The sequence below is a fragment of the Mustela nivalis genome (genome assembly GCF_964662115.1).
Source record: "Mustela nivalis genome assembly, chromosome: 5".
NCBI classification, from domain to species: Eukaryota; Metazoa; Chordata; class Mammalia; order Carnivora; family Mustelidae; genus Mustela; species Mustela nivalis.
The window spans coordinates 84,321,612-84,341,258 of NC_139024.1; the positions used below are offsets into that span (position 1 = coordinate 84,321,612).

A 19,647-nucleotide genomic window follows, 5' to 3' on the forward strand; every position below is an offset into this window, starting at 1 on the left:
CACCTTTGAACTCTATTTATGGTTTCTGCCTTTGCTTTTACCCTGAGGAAGGAGCTCCTCACCTTGAGCTCAAATGAATACTTATTAACAGCTCTCTATGGTTCTTTTGGAGTAATATTGTAAAATCTAACTCTGACGAGGAAACTATTTTGGTATACAGTATGCAGAAAAAATCTCAGGTAAGTGTTTCCAATTGCCAACTGTTGCAGCATTTCCTGTATTACCTTCAGCTGATGGGAAATGGCATTTTTATTCTGCACAACAGTCCTACACAAAGATCTAATTCAGAGTTTGCTTAATTTATCTACCAGTTTACTCTTATATTTTTTTTAAAGATTTTTATTTCTTTATTTGATAGACAGAGATCACAAGTAGGCAGAGAGGCAGGCAGAGAGAGAGGGGGAAGCAGGCTCCCCACTGATCAGAGAGCCTGATGTGGGGCTCCATCCCAGGACCCTGAGATCATGACCTGAGCTGAAGGCAGAGGCTTAAACCACTGAGCCACCCAGGTGCCCCCAGTTTACTCTTATATTTAATGCCATGCTACTTCAATAGGGAGTACTAATTTTAATACCCAGTAATACTAGACTTCTCATTCCATTCCCCCCCCCCCCATCTTTGGCAGGGCAGAAGGGGTTTCCATTTATTCATTCTCTTGGAATTTTTTTTTTAAACTCAAAGTTGTCTTTTTATTTAAAGCACAACTGGATTCTGAGTAGTCCTGCATTCAACTGATAGATTAAGATGGAAAGGACTAACATCTTTACTACATTGAAGTTTTCCACCCAGAAATAATGTCTTTTCAGTGTCTCTTAAAAATTGATAGTTTCTTTAATTAGAGGTTGTATATTTATTAACTTTATTCCATGGTAGGTATTTGTTGTTTCTGAGGAGGGAAAAAAAGTTTTAAATTCTGGCAGATCTCCCTGGCATGCTCACCTTATAATCCACACTACTTGTGAGCACATAACTTCTTTCTGCCTCCCACCTTTGTTCCTGAGCCTTATCCCATCTCTAATGGCATAAGAAGGGGTCAGAGATGGGTGATCCTTGGTCAAATGGCTAGGGATGGACTGACGTAAAGGAGAAGCGTGGCTCATGGACTGTTACTCGGGTGTTTGGCAGTTTTTACAATTATGAATGGAATTTCCCTCCATTATACTTTCTAACTGGTTATTGGGTTTTTTGAGAACACTTGATTTGTATCTATTACTATATCTGACTACATTCCTCATAGCTATTACTTCTAGTAATTTTTTAGTTCACTTCCTTGGGTATCTTATATCATATCTGCAAATAATATTTGGTTTCTTTTCCTCAATATTTTTCACACCTATTTCTTGTCCACTCTGCCCCTCACCAGAGCTTCCAAAGCAATGCAACATAGCAGTGGTCGTCAGGAGGATTTCCTTCATGGGAATGCAACCTGTGCTTTCAGGCAGGTCCTAAACTCACAAGAGACTCACGCTTAGTTTAAATGTTTCACTGCCTCAGTCTTAAAATTCTTAATAATCTTATCTCTAAACTTATTTTTTTTAACTTTAAAAAAAATATTTATTTATTTGAGAGGGAGAGCACGAGTGGGAAGGAGGGCAGAGGGAGAGGGAGAAGCAGACTCTCCACTGAACAGGGAGCCTGACATGGGGCTCGATCCCAGGACCCCGTGGCCGTGATCTGAGCCTAAGGCAGGCACTTAACTGGCTGAGCCACCCACACACCCCTGAACTTATGTACCTCCTCCAAACGCAGGAGATATGCAGTGAGTGTGTCCAAAATTCCCTGCTGCCTCATCATGTGGAATTCCAGGGGACCCACATGGATAGTTGCTGAAAAAGACTCAAAGCAAGGACAAGGCAAAGGTGCCACGAATTTAACGGAGTCAGCAAGGCTGCTGACAGCCCAGAGAAGCCACATTTCCCCTTCTAGCCAGAATTTGCCTCCAATGTAGAGAGAAGGTAAGAGTCTTCCAAGAAGTACTAATGACTAAGGAACTCTAATGTATGTTTTTTTCACTCTTATTTCCTTATTATAGCCAGGTATTCATGCTGACAATAATAACATAAAAAGAAAGGCAAAGATCAGGCAATCTGTAGCTCCTTTCCACCTCAGTCCTTCCTTATTGAGGAAGCTTACAGAGTAAGCCAAGGGGAGAGAGCTTTTGTGGCTTAAGTTTTTGTGTGAATTAAGAAGTGAAATAAAAATATCTTAGTTTTGTGCAGAATTTCCACTGTTCTGGTAAGAACTAAATCCATATACACGTATGAGGTACCACATGTGAACTGTGTAATTTTGGTGATTTTACATATAAGTTAAGTGCTCTTATATCTGCATTTAAAACCACCATTATTCAGCATAAAACTGAATGATAAAATTCATGCTACTAATTTAAAAGTTTATTTTTCTTTATTTAAAATAACATTAAACAGCAAATAAAAACACCATGCGATCTCGGGATGCCTGGGTGGCTCAGTTGGTTGGATGACTGCCTTCAGCTCAGGTCATGATCCTGGAGTCCCGGGATCGAGTCCCGCATCGGGCTCCCAGCTCCATGGGGAGTCTGCTTCTCTCTCTGACCTTCTCCTTGCTCATGCTCTCTCTGTCTCTCTCTCAAGTAAATAAATAAAATCTTTAAAAAAAAAAAAAAAACCACCATGCGATCTTAGATGCGTCATGGCTTAGGTAGCCATGGTGACCCCCCTCTGGGTGGGAGCAACACAGCCCCTTCCCCAGGAGACTGCTGTGGTCAGCTTCCCCCTGCTCCTCGGTCACCCTGGGCCATGGAAAGACTATGATCCTGAAAGGCTTTAGTCCCAAGTGTGTTGGATAGATGCAACAGGACTCAGCGGAGACTGTGACTCGGGCACTGGAGAAATTTAACATAGAGAATGTCACTGAGGCCCATGTGAAGAAGGAGTGTGAGAAGTACAACCCCGGGCACAGTCAGCTGGGCATGAGACTCTTGGTTTTGGCTCAGGTCATGATCTCAGGGCCTGGGATCAGTAGGGCTCTGTGCTTGGTGTGGAATCTGCTTGGGATTCTCTCTCTCTCTCTCTTGCCGCCTCTGTGCCCCCTCCCCTACCCCACTCATGCTCCCTCTCTCCCAAATAAACATATAAAACCTAAAAAAAAAAAAAAAAGAAGTACTACCCCACCAGGCACTGCATGGCGGGGAGGAACCTGCCTAGTTCTGTGACACAGGAAACCAAACGGTTCAGCTATTCCTGCTCAGCCACAAAAAGAATGAGATCTTGCCATATGCAACAACACGGATGGACCCAGAGGATATAAGGCTAATCAAATAAGATGGAGGAAGACAAATACCATATGATTTCACTCATATGTGGAATTTAAGAAACAAAACAAATGAACCAAAGAACAAAAGGGAGACAGTAAATAGACATATACAGAGAACTAGTAGTTGCCGGAGGGGAGGAGGATAGAGGGATGAATGAAATAAATAAAGGAGATTAAGAGTACACTTAATATGATGAACAATGAGTAACGTATAGAAAGAGAAAAGGAAAAAAAGTACCTTTAATGGCATTCTGCCTGTTCTTTGAACAAGGGGCTCCATGTTTTCATTTTGCATTCTGCCCTGCAAATTATATAGCTAGCTCTGGGAATTATAGTCGGTATTTTTTGTTTTTTGTTTGTTTTAGGCTCTATTGGAATCACCTTTGATTAAATCTCACTATGTATATGCGGGTCATTACAGAATTGTTACTGATAGTAAAAAACTGGAAACACCTAATGTCCGTCAAAGGGCACTGTTTAAATAAATTACAGCACCTTTATTCAATGGGATACTGCACAAATGTAAAAATAAAAAGCATGAGAAAGCTCTATGTGTACTGGTAAGGGAAGATCACTCAGAAACACTAATTGAAAAAAATGTGTGAATATGTGCTATGATTTTTAATAAAAAGGGTGGAAATAAGAATATATATATGTATTTTCTTTTTTTTTTTTTTCCTAGGCAAAGAACTTTATTAATCTTGTTTCAAACTTTATTCCCAGGCTTCTTCAGCTTAATAAGCTGCAAAGAATGAATTGTGTATAAGCAAAAACTAAAAAGAGCTGCAGTGTCCAAGGGGCTTGGGCTTAAAACCACCTTCTTCTTCTTCTTCTATGAACCACCTTCTTCTTTCGGCGAGCAGTTCCTTTCCCACCAATGCACACTTGTGCTTGCAGTTTTGCGAGTTTCTCCTGTTTCATGATAGTTTCTTTCATCTTGTTGGAGCGGAAATGGGACCGCGCGGGGGACTAGGGTTGGCGCTCAGGGGGTCTCAGGCGGACCAGCCTATATTTCTATTTTCTATTTAAAATACTAAAATAAGGGGCGCCTGGGTGACTCAGTGGGTTAAGCCGCTGCCTTGGGCTCAGGTCATGATCTCAGGGTCCTGGGATTGAGTCCCGCATCAGCCTCTCTGCTCAGCAGGGAGCCTGCTTTTCTCTCTCTCTCTCTCTCTCTCTGCCTGCCTGCCTCTCTGTCTACTTGTGATCTCTGTCAAATAAATAAAATCTTTAAAAAAAAAAAAACTTAAAAAAAAAAAAAAATAAATAAAATACTAAAATAAAAAAAATCACCTACCAGGTTTTGGTGTGGAGGCTTGGGGTACTAAGCTAGGGACTAGAGAAACAAAAATAGACTTTATATTCCCTTAACCACTAGGACATCCTTCATAGTCAGTGCCAGAGAAACATCTTGCCTGCTTACAACGTGGCTATTCATAATGCCAGTCTGAGGCAGAACCATGGTTTGTTAGATATTGTTGTGCAATACTGGATATATGCTCCATGATATCCTATTTAAAAACAAGTTGTTGTGCAAATTTCCATCTACTTGGACCCCCCCCCCCTACACAAACCCACTACATCACTGTTATAACAAAGGGATATATAAGTAGGATCCAAAAAAAAAAAAAATCAATCCCGTAAAATGTAGACGTGAATTCTATAAAATTGGAGCAATAAAATATTTTAGGGTGTTTTTATTCTCAAACAAAACAACCAGAACAGAAATAACACCAGCAGAAACAAAACAAAACAAAACAAAAAAACAAAAACCCCCAAACAAACGGGTATAAAGGAAAATGAAGCGTAAATGTACAAAAAAGACCACATACTAGACTGAGAATCCTAAATCATGATGAGCAGGTTGCTTGCTCATGACCCCTGCATTGCTTCTCGGCCTTTTGGCTAAGATCAAATCTAATCATCCTGCCCCCAATATAAGAACTGGAGCCCTTTCCTGTCGGTGAACACAGGCCCCCTAGGGTAGGAGGTAAACAAACTATCTAATAGTCTGTATTACTGTGGGGCATTTACTTTATCTGAATTTTTTAAAAACTCTTAAGATTCTCTAAGAAGATAGGGCCTAACCTTCTCCTCAGGAAGAGGGAGAGACCACAGCTAACTTCACTCTTACTCCAATCCCCCTTACCCGCCTCACCAGATGCAAGGTAGTCCACTGGAATGGGCACTGTTTTTCTGGAGTAGGTCAGAGATAAACAGGCCTTTGCACATGCTGCCCATTTGCTATTATTCTCCCCTGACCCTCCACCTTCTGCCTTTGCTCAAGGACTGGCCCATTCATCGCCTCCACTGGGGGTCTTTCCTGACACCATCCTGAACTCAGTTTAGGTGCCTCCGTTCCAGTGTTCCTACAGCATCTGCTCCAATCTCCCAACAGATGACCTATTTTACTGTGTTGTCACCTTCTATTTAAGTGTCTTTCTCCTCCATTAGCTCATATGGGCTCCAAGGCAGAAACTACACCTATGTATCTTTCAATCCCTAGTGCCTAAGATACACTTGACAGCTTCTTAATAAATGTCTGCTTAATGCCAAGTAATTTACAGTAGATAAAGAAGTTAAGCTTCACTGACAATTAGAACCAGCCTTAATATCCGGTTAGAGAAAAAGGCTGGGAAAAGCATAGCCTCTTGGTCTAGACTAGTCCAGACTCAATAGTGTCATTTTAAGAAACCATCTGTATTAAGGTCTTTAGGGCTCCTCTGCCACTCCAGCAAGTTTATTTCTCCGCCACATTCTAACACCTTCATCCCCTAGTGAACCGCCCCTCCCACCCCCAAATCTCTGTTTTTGCTCCAGAGGACACTTATTTTTTAAACACAGCTGCAAAGCACAGAAGTCATATCCTTAGTTCAGGGGATGCCAAAAGCCCTTCACAGCACAGATTTCTGTTTATTTCCCCGGGAACTTTACCGAATTCTAAACACACTGCTACAAATTCAAAAAAACTTGTAGAAATGACAGTAGCAACTACAGACCACCAATTTCCATTTCCTGCTTCCAGCTCTTCTGAGGGGACAAAGTATCAGCCATTTTTGTTGCCATGTAAACTGGCACTTTTGTAATGCTCTGTATAGTTTACTGAATTCTTCAAGGCCCAGCTCAAAATATCATTCTTCACGAAGCCTCATCTGACTAGGCAAGAAATATGCTCACTCCATCTAAGCCCAACTAAATATTTCACCTTTCTCCACTCTGTTGTGCCTTTGTTCTGCTGTTCTCCACTCCATGTATTTCTGTCTGGCCAGTGTGCTTCCTCAGCGACTCTGAGCCAGAGGGTAAGTTCCCTACTGTCTGAAGCCCCTTTTGTAACTTTCTGTCTTTGCATCAGTCTGTGTGTTTGCTTTCAGCTCTGTTCCCTCCTTCGTTCTGCACTGTATCTCTGACGCTAAAGTTCCCAACACCTCAGCTCCCAAGCTTGCCAGCTTAGTTTTTGGTGAAGATCTACCAGTAGAAGAAAGTCACGAGAGACTGGAAGATGGGAAGAAGAAAGGAAACACTTCTTTCCTATCTGCTTCTGGTGGCAGATGAACCCAGGCTCTGGCCTTTCCTTCAGACATCACAATTCCATGGGGGCGGCCATCGTGAGTGTTCCCAGAGCATTGGCAGCAGAATTCCTATGCTCATGCTGCCTATTTTGGTTGCCCTGCATCAATTACTAACAAGAAACTAGTCCAAAAAAGCCACAAGTCTTTGTGGATCCTACTGGGCAGACATAGAGGTAACCCTTAAAGGCATAAAGCTGCTAATGGAAGCTTCTCAGTTTTAAAAAGGGTTAAGGAGTCTTGAATTTTGAGCCTAGAGCTCCATGCTCTAGCTTACTATCTCTTAAGCTGCAGTAGAGTCAAGAACAAGGATGGAGAGGGGCTTATGAGAGCTTATGTTTTCCGGAAGAACCAGGAGACCTTAAGAAGGGAAGCCAGACTCATGTAATGCTAAATACCACACTCTAATATCAATGTAAAGTGTTTACTGCTCCCCCAAGTCTTACTAAAAGCATCTTCTCTATTCATCTACAAGACTTATAAGAAGAGAAGAACTATTTAAAAAAGAAAAAAACGGAAATGGTCCTTAAGCATATGAAAAGATGCTCAATTTCTCTCCTAAGAGAAATGCAGTTAAAACTGCACTGAAATACGATTTCTCACCTATCAAACTAGCAAAAATCCAGAAGTTTGACAATATGCTCCCCTGGCAAGGCTGTGGGGAAAGTCATTACCCTATATTGCCAGTGAGAATTTCAAAATGGTATAATCCCTGCGAAGGTGAATTTGGCAACATCTTGCAAAATCGCACACGCATTTACCTTCTGACCATGTAATCCCCTTTCTAAGAGTCTATCCCAAAGAGACAGTAGGAAAAATAGATTTGTACAATACAATTTGTAGGAGCAGGAGACCAAAAACAACCCAAATGGTCCATCAAGAGAGAAGTGGTTGAGTAAATAAACTATAGTACATCTATTCTAATGAGTACCACGTATCTAGAAAAAGGAAAGCACAATATCTTTCTAGATAGCTAGCTTTAGGAGAAGTGTTAAGTACTAAAAGGCAAGGTGAAGAAAGAAAGTATGTATAAGCATATAGTATGCTACCAATTATTCAAGAATATTGAGGAGGTTACAAAATAGAAGTTATATATAACATAACATAACATAACATAACATAACATAGTATGTATTTACTTATTTTTCATTATTTAAAATAGAAGGCTAATCCAAAAAACTAAAGGGGAAAGAGATCACCTATAGGAGTAGAAGGGAGAGGAAGAGAGGTGGATTTCTCTAAATAAAGCTCTTCTGTAGATTTGATTTTGGAATCATGTCTATATTTTACATAGTTGTAAAACAAAAAAATCTGTAAAGGTAATCTCCAAACACTGAAAGCAAAATGGAGTAAATGAATCCAACTATATACTGACATACTGGCATGACCATACAGAGAAATTATTTTAGATGACTTTAGAACACAGTAATTTTAACATATGTCTCTAGCAGGGTATGTCCTAAGGGCCCCCAAAATAACTGCAGAAATCTTAAACTATTTTCAGTAACCATATGGTAGCACTGACACTGCAATTCTGAGACTATATTATATGTACTGGGGACAAAGCAAATGAATTATTGTGTTGTATCACTGGTCACCAAGACTTTTAGCATAGGAAAAAGGACCTGCCAGATCAAAGGCTAAACCAAAACTCTGAGTACTGAATTTTATTTAGAAGTATCAGCATGTACTCATTATATATTTTACCTGTTAAATATATGATAAGTAAATAAATACATAAATGTGCACATATTTCTTAGTTTCGTCTGCCGGAAAGGCCCAGAAATAGTGACCAACCCAGTAGCAAGTGCTTCCACTGAGGTTTCCAAATGTCATTTCCTACTGAAAGGAACCAGGGCTTTTTGAAGAAATGGCTGATCACAGATCGGGGCAGGAAAAGTACAAAATGAACCTGGAATGTTGTGTCATGTTAGAAATCAAGAGTGTTAATGACTATGTAGGTCATGTCAGAAGGACTCAAGAACCAGTATGAAGAGGGGGACAATTTGAATGTCAATAATAATAACTGCAAGTGATCAAAACGTGCCCAATTTGTCTAGACCCATGAACTGAAAGTGATAAATGTTCCTCTTCCTTTCTCTCCAAACAGTCCCCGCAAATAAAATCTCACTGGTCACCTGCAGAGGATGCTGGGTAACCACCTCTTTATTTGAAGATGGTATATATCCTTCTATTCCCTGGCAAACTGTACCTCAGGATTATCAAGTGAGTGGTGAGGAGATTTTCAAGCTACTAAGTAAAGACTGATACAATTTGAAAATAATGATTTTGCCATTTCAAATTATGAAATAATGAATCTAGGAAATAATCTGAATGAATAGGAATAGCCAAAAGAGAAAGATAACAAAAGATTTTCTGTGTTTCTTAATAAATATATGTACTACCACCTATGGAGCATTTTCACAAAAAACAAAAATGAAACAAAACAAAACAAAAACCCAGAACTTGAATCAGATTCATTCAGAATCCATCTACCAAGTTACAAAAAACTACAACAGAGAAACATGTTAAATGTTATCATGGGGATTTAATCTCCCACATTTAGACTGTAAGAAACTCTACAGGACAAAGACCAAATAGTTTCTTCAACAAATAATAGAGAGAAGGAAAAAAAAAGAGAAAGAGACAGAGATAGACACGGGGAAGGGAACCTACAGATTTAAAGAGATTTAAGAGCCATAATGACTGTTTATCAACAATACAGACCTTATCTGAATTCTGGTTTTAAGCAACATGTAGAAACACATAAACTGGGGTGCCTGGGTGGCTCAAATGGTTGGGCTTCTGCCCTCAGGTTATGATCTCAGGGTCTTGGGATGGAGCCCCACATCGGGCTCCCAGCTCAGTGGGGAGCCTGCTTCTCCCTCTCCCTCTGCCTCTCCCTCTGCTTCTGTGCTCTAAGGAATAAATAAAATCTTAAAAAAAAATACACAAACACATAAACTCACTCCAGACTTTGATCCAATTAGGGACATCTGAACACTGACTGGATATTTAATTTATTTAATATTTAATTTTAATTTATTTATTTGACAGAGCGAAAGAGAGAGAGAGAGAGAGAAGGTTTGTGTGAGAGAGCACAAACAGCAGGGAGAGGCAGAGGGAGAAGCAGGTTCCCCACTGAGCAGGGAGCCCAAGGCAGGGCTCAATCCCAGGACCCTGAGATAATGACCTGAGACGAAGGCAGATGCTTAAAGGACTGAGCCACTCAGGCGCCCCTGACTGGATATTTAATATCCATAAAAAATTATAGTTCAATTTTGGGGTATTATAATGATATTGTCATTATGGTTATAAAAGGGAATCTTCCTTTTAGAGATACATACTGAAACATTTATGGATAAGATGATAAAATTATCATCAGGGATTGGTGTCAAAATAACCTGATAGGAAAGAAGTAGGTAGCATAGAGATAAAACAGGTAGTCTGTAAGTTAACAATTCTTTAAGTATTCCGTCCACCTGAATAATAGGGTATTCAAAGAAGTGAATTTAAATACAAGATTACATGAAGGAAAGATTGTCAATTATTCTGAAAAACTGCAAGGACCTGGCAAATGTCATGTGTATATCACAAGTGGGGGTGTCAAGGCAAAGCAAATGAGTTTTGTGGGAGATTGAAAGTTTATAAAACGTGGTCATATCTATTCTAAGTACTCCTTCCATGCCCACTGCTAAGGCAGGTTAGGAACTCCTATAAATGCCTCCCAACAACGAGGAGACGGTCAGCACAGGCTGGCTCTCCCAGGTGAGAACACAGCCCAACATGACCTACAAGCAGCCGCCCAATGAGAAGGGGCTGTTGGCAGCAGCAGATGAGGTGAGAGAAGCACTGTGGGGAGAACCTTACACCCAGATCTGGTCAGTGTGGTCACGGGTTGGGGGTGGGGAGCCCATCCCCAGGGGTAGATGAGCCCACAGGGTTCCAAGGCTCCCCCATGAACCTGTACAAGTGAAGATGTGTGAAGAATGACATGCTGTCGACAGAAGTGGGAAAGAAACCCTTTGGTGGGAAACAAGACTAAAATCTTACAAAGCCTATTTTTTCCTGGCATCATTATATGTTGTCAGTAATAACATACCTGTTATTTTAAATAACATTTAAAATCTCATTAAAAACAAAAACAAAAACAAACCAGGGCGGCTGTGTGGCTCAATTGGTTAAGCAACTGCCTTCAGCTCAGGTCATGATCCCGGGGTCCTGGGATCGAGTCCACATCCGACTCCCAGCTCCACTGGGAGTCTGCTCCTCTCTCTGACCTTCTCTTCTCTCATATTCTCTGTCTCTCTCTCTCTCTCTCAAATAAATAAATAAATAAAATATTTTTAAAAAGAACAAACCAAGGCAAATATTTTTAAAGTAATTTTGAGGCCTTTAAGAAGAGAACTGCTCTAATGAGAGTAGCCTGAACTCTGAACAAAGAGTAGGAGCTGTGAAAGAGAGATGTTCTGAATCTTAAAATGTAAAAGTTGGGTTGATACCTTACTAGTTACTCATGATGACATTATTTTACTTTTTGTCCCCCTGAAGACCTGGAGTGTCTATCAATGCTTCTCAAGGAAGGAGTGCATATTTCACAAGATGCAGGAAGGAGTTAAGTACTCCAATTTAAAGGTGACTCCAGGTGATTCTGATGTACACGGTGCCCCCAATTAGAGGGCCATTCCCTTCTTGGAGGTCCCTGTAGGGTGGCTGGCTGAGGCCTGTGTGCAGCCAAAATGCATCTGAGACCATCAATATGGAAAGCTGGCCACTCCTATTTCAAATACCCCTTGAAAATAAGCAGAGCTGCCATGTCAGACAGAGGATAATGAAATCCCCTTGTGTTCCTCCACGACTCACGCCACCTCCCTGTCTGCCCAGAGTGGGGACAGCTTTGAGCTGCGAAGATGGAAGGAGGAGGGCCCAAGGGGATCCCACTGCAGGCCATCTACCAACAAGTGCACGCACATGCCTGCCGGCCTGCCCCACTGCTACCATTCAGTTGAGGGACGATGACAGGCAAATGACTGCAGCGCTCTTTGCAGTCAAACCTGGGAGCATCCTAGAACAGGGCTCGAAGAAAAGTGTTTGACCAGAAAACAAACACGCTTCCTGCAGCACTGCAATCTTCTTTCATCCCCTGACGTGCCTGAAACCATTATGAGTTCTGATAATGCTGACGAGTTCACTTTGGACAAAAAATGCAGACCAGTAACAGCATCCCTCACTATGACGATCCTGAGTTTCACCCTGTAATGGCTTCTCAAGCCAAACATACCCATTTCTTGGATAATTACAGTGTCCACAAACCTGGAGATACTGACTGAAGTAGATGGTGCCCGCCGTGAGGCAGCTTCCAGAACAGAGTGCACTGGGCTGACGTGAGTCGCCGAACAGCACCCGGGCTGTGACTGAGGGTGGCTGGGCTCCTAAGAACCTCCTCAGTAAGGACGCCCCTAACTACACAATCACATACGCTGTGGGGTCACAGTCTATAACAGAGCACAGGTGGCTGGTGAAAGGATGTATCCTTCCCGCAACCATCTATGGCCACAATTCCTCACAGCCCATGGAATTAAAAGCCTTGATAATATCAGGTAATGCTTCAGCAGTGCTAACTTTCAAATTACTTTGAAGTCACAACAATGAGTAACATTTATATTTGATGGTAAAAGTTATTTCTACAACAAAGGTAAAACCCAATTATTTATTTTAGCTGAGCTCTAACATTTCTCTATATGTTAGAATAATGGCTACTCCTGCTGGTTGACTAACACTCCTCTTCCAAATTTCCCTAAGTAAAGGATTACATTTAGGACACAGCAGGTCTTAGGGACATTTAGACTTATGACCGTCCCAAGAATTAGTAAACATCTGCAAGTTACACTCATCTTTCCCATTCTAGTCATCACCGTGTTTTAAGGACATGTGTCAACATGTTAGGTGTCCCAGCAAGAAGGGGGCCTTGGAAGGAGAGGAGATGCAGAGCCCTTCGTAAAGGCAAAGAATTGTCTTAGGTACCAGGGCAGGGGCACCTGAACATGCAGAATCCCTTTCCAAAGAAGCTGCAGTAAAGACAGATTCGAGGATCTAGTCAGTCAAACTAGGATCTTTGCAAGAGGTATAAAAACCGTGGGCACAGTTGGGTGGGAAAAGCCACTCACACTACCTAGAATGTCAAGACCTAGGCTGGACTGCACACATTGCCAGACTAAATATTACCTAAAAGAAGAACATAACACAACAGAAAACAACCAAATAAGAACCAAGCCAAAATTAAAAATACTCTTTTGAAAGATCAGACAGTATTTCCCACAAGGTAACTTGACTTTCACAATGACAATTCGTTATTCTGGTCTTGTTTAAATTACAGACAGGCATTTTCTTGAGACGAACTTGCCTAAACAGTGCAAATATGGACGGATGTATCCATGAAAAGGAGACAATCTCATGGAGAGCACACCATTCATATCCAATTAAAGGCCAAAATACCTCCGTAGCCTTGGAAAGCATGACCATTGGATCAATATTCTACAGACTTCTTCCCTGATCTTACCTACCATTAAATATAGAAAAGCCTTTGGTATAAAAGGCTTTGCTGGACTATCATAAGCATTCCACATCCACATATGGCAAATCTGAATGTATCACTAGGACATTTTCAATTCTTAACTCCTAGTGTAATATTTATAGTCTTCTCTTTTATGTTTACTAGAATTATTATTTTGGCTACTTCTAAAAATAGAAGACTTCCCCTATGTCACTCAGCCATAAAGCATTCAAATCAACCAGTTCTTAGTCAAAGCTGATTAAGAGGTGGGTTAAGATAAGTTAATGAGCTAGCAAAATTTATGAAGACAAAATATCTTAGCACATATAAAAATATATAATTGCAATACTCACCTATCAGCCCCTTCTCAAGAGTGAAGGTTTTGTTTGTAAACATACATTCAAAAGCCACAATGTGAAAAATCTTGTTCACTGTGTTGTGAGTTCCAACTATTCGAATATACCTGGGGGTAAAAAGAAAATTTGTTGAAGAAAACGAGGTTCCATCACAACCAATCCAAAGACAAAAGAATGAGATACATGGTGCAAGTATAGTGTTCCAGGGCATGGACTAAAGAAGACTTTGAACTTGACTTCAGATCCTCTATTCGCTCCTTAGGGCTAGCTCCAACTGAGCTTAGAAGCAGGATGGCAAAATTAGGGAGATACCACTTTCCGGAGAATTAAGCAGAACTTAGATTTGATTTACCTAGAAAATCAAACCAGGTACAGTGGAAGCTCAAGCCCTGAATGTCAGTATAATTATATGTCCATGAGACATTCACACTGGAGAAGCACGGCTTCTGTCTGCTCCTTGTGGTTAGGAATGGTACATGGACACTCGCCAAATCAGATGTTCTCCAACTCAAGGAAAGATTTCACCCATTGGAGACAAATGCATAAAATCAATACTGCTATCCTGTTAAACAGAAAAATCCACAGAAACTACTAAAAACCACTCACAGTTTTGTCTGTTTCAACGCTGCTCCTAAATCCTTGTAGAAAGTGCCTGCTATATACGTACACCAGCCCCCCGCCTCCCCTCCCCGCTTCAACCTTACTGCTAGGAGGCCTTCTCCTGACCAGAGGAAGTGATCTGCAGAGGTGACCCAGCCAGCTCTGCAGCCCCCCTCCCGGCCACACGGCTCTGGCGTCTGCATACAGTGCAGAGTTTCACGGGGCAGGTCTTGAGCAGCCCGGCCTGTTCACCCTGTGTGTCTCCCTAGAGGCTTCACCTCTGACAAACAAGCATTAACCTTGGAGTGACTTGTTCCTTTCCCTCTCCAGAGGGACCTGACAGTTCACAGGTTAATGAACAGACAAACTCATTCTTCTGAGTGTCACACAAATCGCTGGAGAATGTGCCGCACACTGTCTTACTGGGATTCAAAGGAAGAACCGGGGAAAATAACTAGATTAAGTGATAACACTCTCCCAAATTATGAGCTATGCGCTCTGAAGGATGGGGCATATTAAATGAACACATTTCAATTAGGAGATGACAGACCAGGCAAGGTTTTAGTAATATCCTTCCTCTGCTGTGTAAAACAACCTTCGACTTCAATGATATAATTTTACTTCTGAGTTAATCGCTGTTCACTAATTCGGTAATTCCCTTACATTTCTCATCACTCCAAGTTAACTGTGTAATGTAAATGCCAATCTAAAAAAAATTTCACATTAAGGAGACTATATTTGGGGTTTTTATGTCATAAGCTATTTTCCCTCCTGTTCCTTCAAGCATGAATCTCACGGCATTCCCGGTACACCTCATTTAGCCATCTGCTCCTTGACACGAGCCGGTCACTCATCTTCATAACCAATCGAAATGCTGTCTCCTGGGCTGGCTGTTCAGTGTGCCCATGCCCCCTGCAGGGAGACACCATTCTTCCTGTATGGAGAGTCAAGGCGACAGCTGTGCTCATCAGAGTCCTCTGGTTAAGCAGGAGGTTGGCCCTGAGCTGTCCTCTCAAGTCCTCAAGGCAGACAGAAGGTACTGATGCTACTGCCTTTGGATGGGTAGGTGGGGTTCGAGAAAAATGAGTTCTAAATGGTCTGTGTGGAACGGGAATTGTGCTGTTCTTTACCATTGGCGGTGACAGTCTCTACAGACTTTCTGGAAAGGAAGGGGTGTGTTAAGCCTGGTACACTGGCCTGAATCTAATTTTGTCCATTTCCTTAAACCCACAGGAACGCAACCAGCATTGCATTTTCAACTGCTCATGGTCGTGACAGTGAGTACTGCTGTCTGTAACCTTGGAGGGAATTGAGGGATTGTGGTTTAGGGAATTTGATCAGATCATTCTCCTGTTCCCTAGGTTGTGTCTCCACCAAAGGAGAGGCAGCTCTCCCAATACTGTTCAAGGTAGAGGGGCCAGGAAGTGACTGATAGGGCTCTTCCCCATTGACAGTTCTTAAAGTTAACAGTCCAGGATGACTTAAGGGGATGCAGTCATGTCCCCTCCTTCCCTTTCTTCCTTTTTATAAAAAACATCGTGTGGAACCAGGTTCTCCAACTTTAGATAATAATCATTTCCCAAATTTAACTGTGGTGCACGTATCAAAAATAGGAAAAAATATGCTACCTTTCCCTCCTTCATCCCCCAATTATAAGAAACTGAAAACAGAAAATTATACAGGAATACACTTTACAGCCTTAATGATAGTGCTTGTGATAACAAACAAGATAATATATATAGTTGGAAAGACACTGAGAGATGCCTCCAGATTAAAAGTTCTCTATAAACGAAGATAACGTTATCTCTGCTGCATAATCCTGAGGTCAAATTAGCAATTCACCACTGTACATCACACTTCTTGATTAGCCCGTTACACGTAAATGCTCATAACAAGTTTAATTATTCTGGTTCTACAATACTTTCTAAGTCTCCACAAAATTGTAGCATAATTTACAAAAATGGCATGAAGTCCTTATTCAAATACACATTCTAAAAAAATGGTAACAGGATCACAAGAAAGACACCATGCTCCTCTTTCCCAGTGAGGAGTGGTTTAACATGGGACTCTGTCCTTCACTAAGATCTAGCCTTCAAGTAGAAAATAGGCTGCCACGAATCCCCCAACTTCAGTGACCAGAAGGGGAACCTGCAACTCTACACCGAGAACGCAGAGGCCCGGACCTGGGAGCAGTGGCTAGAGGAGGGGGGCGAGCACGGACCCCAGCCCTGATGAAGAGCTGGGTTCCGTCAGAGAGCTCGTGATGGAGCATCCCTGAGGCAGAAGAGCAGTTTTTATTACCCGAGCTACTGAAAATCCAAGATGATGGGGATGGCGATCGGAGGAGGGTCCTCCCTTTCTTTTTCACTTGTTTTTTTGTGTGTGTGTGAAAAACAAAGCCAAACTCGCTTCTGGGTCGTAACACCTAAACAGGAGTAGATTTCACATTTTCTGTGCCACCAAAGATTTTGAATAAGGGGGAGAGTTTGAGATGAAATTTTTTCTTTTCTCCGTTCAGCATCATCTCTCCAAAGCACAGTCAGACTCTGATTTAACCTGATAATAAGGGCAGTGGCAGCTAGTGACTTCATCAGTGTGCAGAGAGGGGCACTGCTGAAGAGAGAGCAGCTATCCTTTGTTCTCTCTGATCCTCAACAGCAGCTCCGACAGTTGGAAGATAATTAAAACTTAAACAGCGCTGAGGAAGGCAGCTACGCAACAGATTGGCCATTTCTGAGGAGGATGAATGCTGTCCACATGAGCCCTTGCGGAACCGTCTGTTCCTAATATTCTCCTCCCTTCCCTGTGTTGCTTGTCTTCTTGTCACTGACGGAAACCGGATCCCGCACACAGTTCACAACAGGACGTTTCAAGGCAGAAGTTTCCAGGAGCTGTAATATTGTGGGCGAAAAGAGATTCTGTCTTCTTTAATGAAATGAAACCTAAAACCTCTAAGGATAGCACTCTCAAATTGAAAGGCACGACGGAGTTTTGAAGAGTGTGCTTTAGGGGCTAAGGCGTTAACAGAACCAGGTTTGTCGCCCAGCCCTGTCACTTAATTAGCTCTGCCACTTTGGACCAAAGGAAAAAAAAAAAAAAAAGCCTTAAACCTTTTGAACCTGAGTTTTCTTCTTTACAAAATGAGGTCAATAACACAAACCTTATGAGATATTTAGATGAGATAAGAATTTAAAGTGTTTAATACAGGGCTTGGCAGAGGACAATATGATTAAACAGAAATTTAAGGAGTAGGTCACGCATACAAAATTTCTTGGGTCAAACTTTGAGAATGCTAGTTGTCTCTGGAAGAGTATTCCTAACTATAGATGTTAATAAGGTGCCTCCAAGAGGAGGCAACCCCCCACCCCCACCACCACAGGGCAGACTTCAAGAACACAGGCAGGGGCCTGTCCTTCCTCTTCAGGCACCACAGTAGTGTCCCTATGCCCACAGAAGGAGACTCCATTCTAACTGCCTATTTATCCGGCTCTCTGGTATTATTTCCTTCTTTAAGCTTCTAGTCTCTAGAAAAGTCTATTTAAAATGTTCTCGACCTGACTCCCCTATACACGAAGCAGCAAGAAACGAATCTTTTGCCCATGTTTGGTCTAGATACCCACACCCAAACAAGAGTTTCTTTTCTGTGCAAACCCTAGTGTATAGTTTTAATTCCTTAAGAAAAATACATTAGCATTTCCTAAAAGAGAGACATCAAAATACTGTGACTTAGAGGAATTTTGCTTTGAAGATGTCATTAGCATTCCCCACCTGTTCTGGGAAAAGTACAGATTCCTATTCTTAACCTATCTTTCTGTCATTTCTTGTCAGGACGCTACCAGATTTGATTTCTAAGTCACATACGATACATTCTTAACATACTAGGGAAGTACAGAAAAAGGAGAAAGTACAGAGAAATAGCAACATGTGTGTTCCTGCTTTAAATCCTTCTATATTCTCTAGTCTTCAGTTCTGGTGGACCACAACCTACCTGAGGTTAGAGTTAACCCTTAACCTTTGCCTCTAGTTACAGGTTCACCCATATCTGTACTGAGTGGGTTCTACTCCAAGATAAAATTGAATTCAGTAAGAAATATTTAAATGAGCTCTCAAAGGATCAACTGAAGTCTAAATCCATCAGAATTCTATTCTTTGGTAAACAATGTTTTATTCTCTAAGTGGACTTCATATTCTTGGGTTAAAGAGAGACTCTTGAGGAAGCTAGCTTTAGCCTGAGACTGTGTGCAGAAGGGCTCCTTAAAATTTTGGCTCTTTCTCTGAGGTAGCCAGAGAACTCTGCTGTGGCCAGATGTGGTCCTCTAGCGATAACCTTAGCTCCAGGATTTGTTAGGGACTTGGTGACTGTGTAACATCTGGATTTGCTTCTAAGACTTCCTATTCGACTCTTGCTTTCAACAAGATGCTAAGAAGGTACATAAATAATTCTCTGACCCAGAAGCAGGTAATGTCTGCAGGTCTTGCCAGTATGGTATTTTCTTCCAGTTCTATGTACAGTGTTAGTGCTCTTATAATCAAACTGCAGACTGGAGGGGAAAGTGACTTCAGGTCTTGTTGCTAAGGCAGCAAGTGGAAAACAGTTTACTGCCAGAATGACAAAAAGCTTCTAGAAAAAGCAGGTTGCAACAGAAAAGATTTGTTACTCTTAGAAAACCTTCCCTCTGGCTGATCTGTGGAGCTATAGATTCTCCTCTACTGACTTCTGCAAAGGGCCCCAGCAGCATTTGCTTATTTGGGAGAGGAAGAATTATTGAAAGGTTACACAGTCTGTGTCCAGAGTTAGCCTAAGCAGAGGCTACTGCCTTGGAGAGCAACCCGGATGCTGTCTGACGGTTAGCCCAACAGAGGGAGCAGTTGTGTTCCAGCATCTCTGCTATTCAAGGGCAAATGAAACAAGTCATCTTGGTTTTCAGAAAAAATTGATGCTCTAGCGAATCAAGTATGCAGAGGGGATAAGATGAGTAAATAATTACTAACACATCATAACCCAGTGCTACCAAAATAGCACTTTCCAACATTAGAGATAAATATTTAAGTGTTGCTTTTTATTTGGAGGAATTGTGAATTTTTGAAAGAGTAGGCCTTTTTCCCATCTTCAAATATGTAGAACCTATCCTGCCATTCTTACATGCCTTCAGCTTATGGAATTATATCTGGAATTAATATTGCAAAGAGAACTTAATTATAATATTTACATAAATCATATGAAAATGATATAATCCGTAACATTTAATTTCCTAATTGCATATTTCATTTATGAGTC

At 41.4% G+C, this 19,647-nt stretch overlaps 1 protein-coding gene across 1 annotated transcript in view; it reads right to left on the reverse strand.

The window, feature by feature from the left end:
• BTBD9 (BTB domain containing 9) overlaps window positions 1-19,647 on the reverse strand; it is a 415,294-nt gene that overhangs the window by 122,493 nt on the left and 273,154 nt on the right. Inside the window, exon 7 of the mRNA XM_082732274.1 lies at window positions 13,767-13,876. Within this exon, the coding sequence (XP_082588400.1) occupies window positions 13,767-13,876 (110 nt within the window). The remainder of the gene's footprint in view (window positions 1-13,766; window positions 13,877-19,647) is intronic.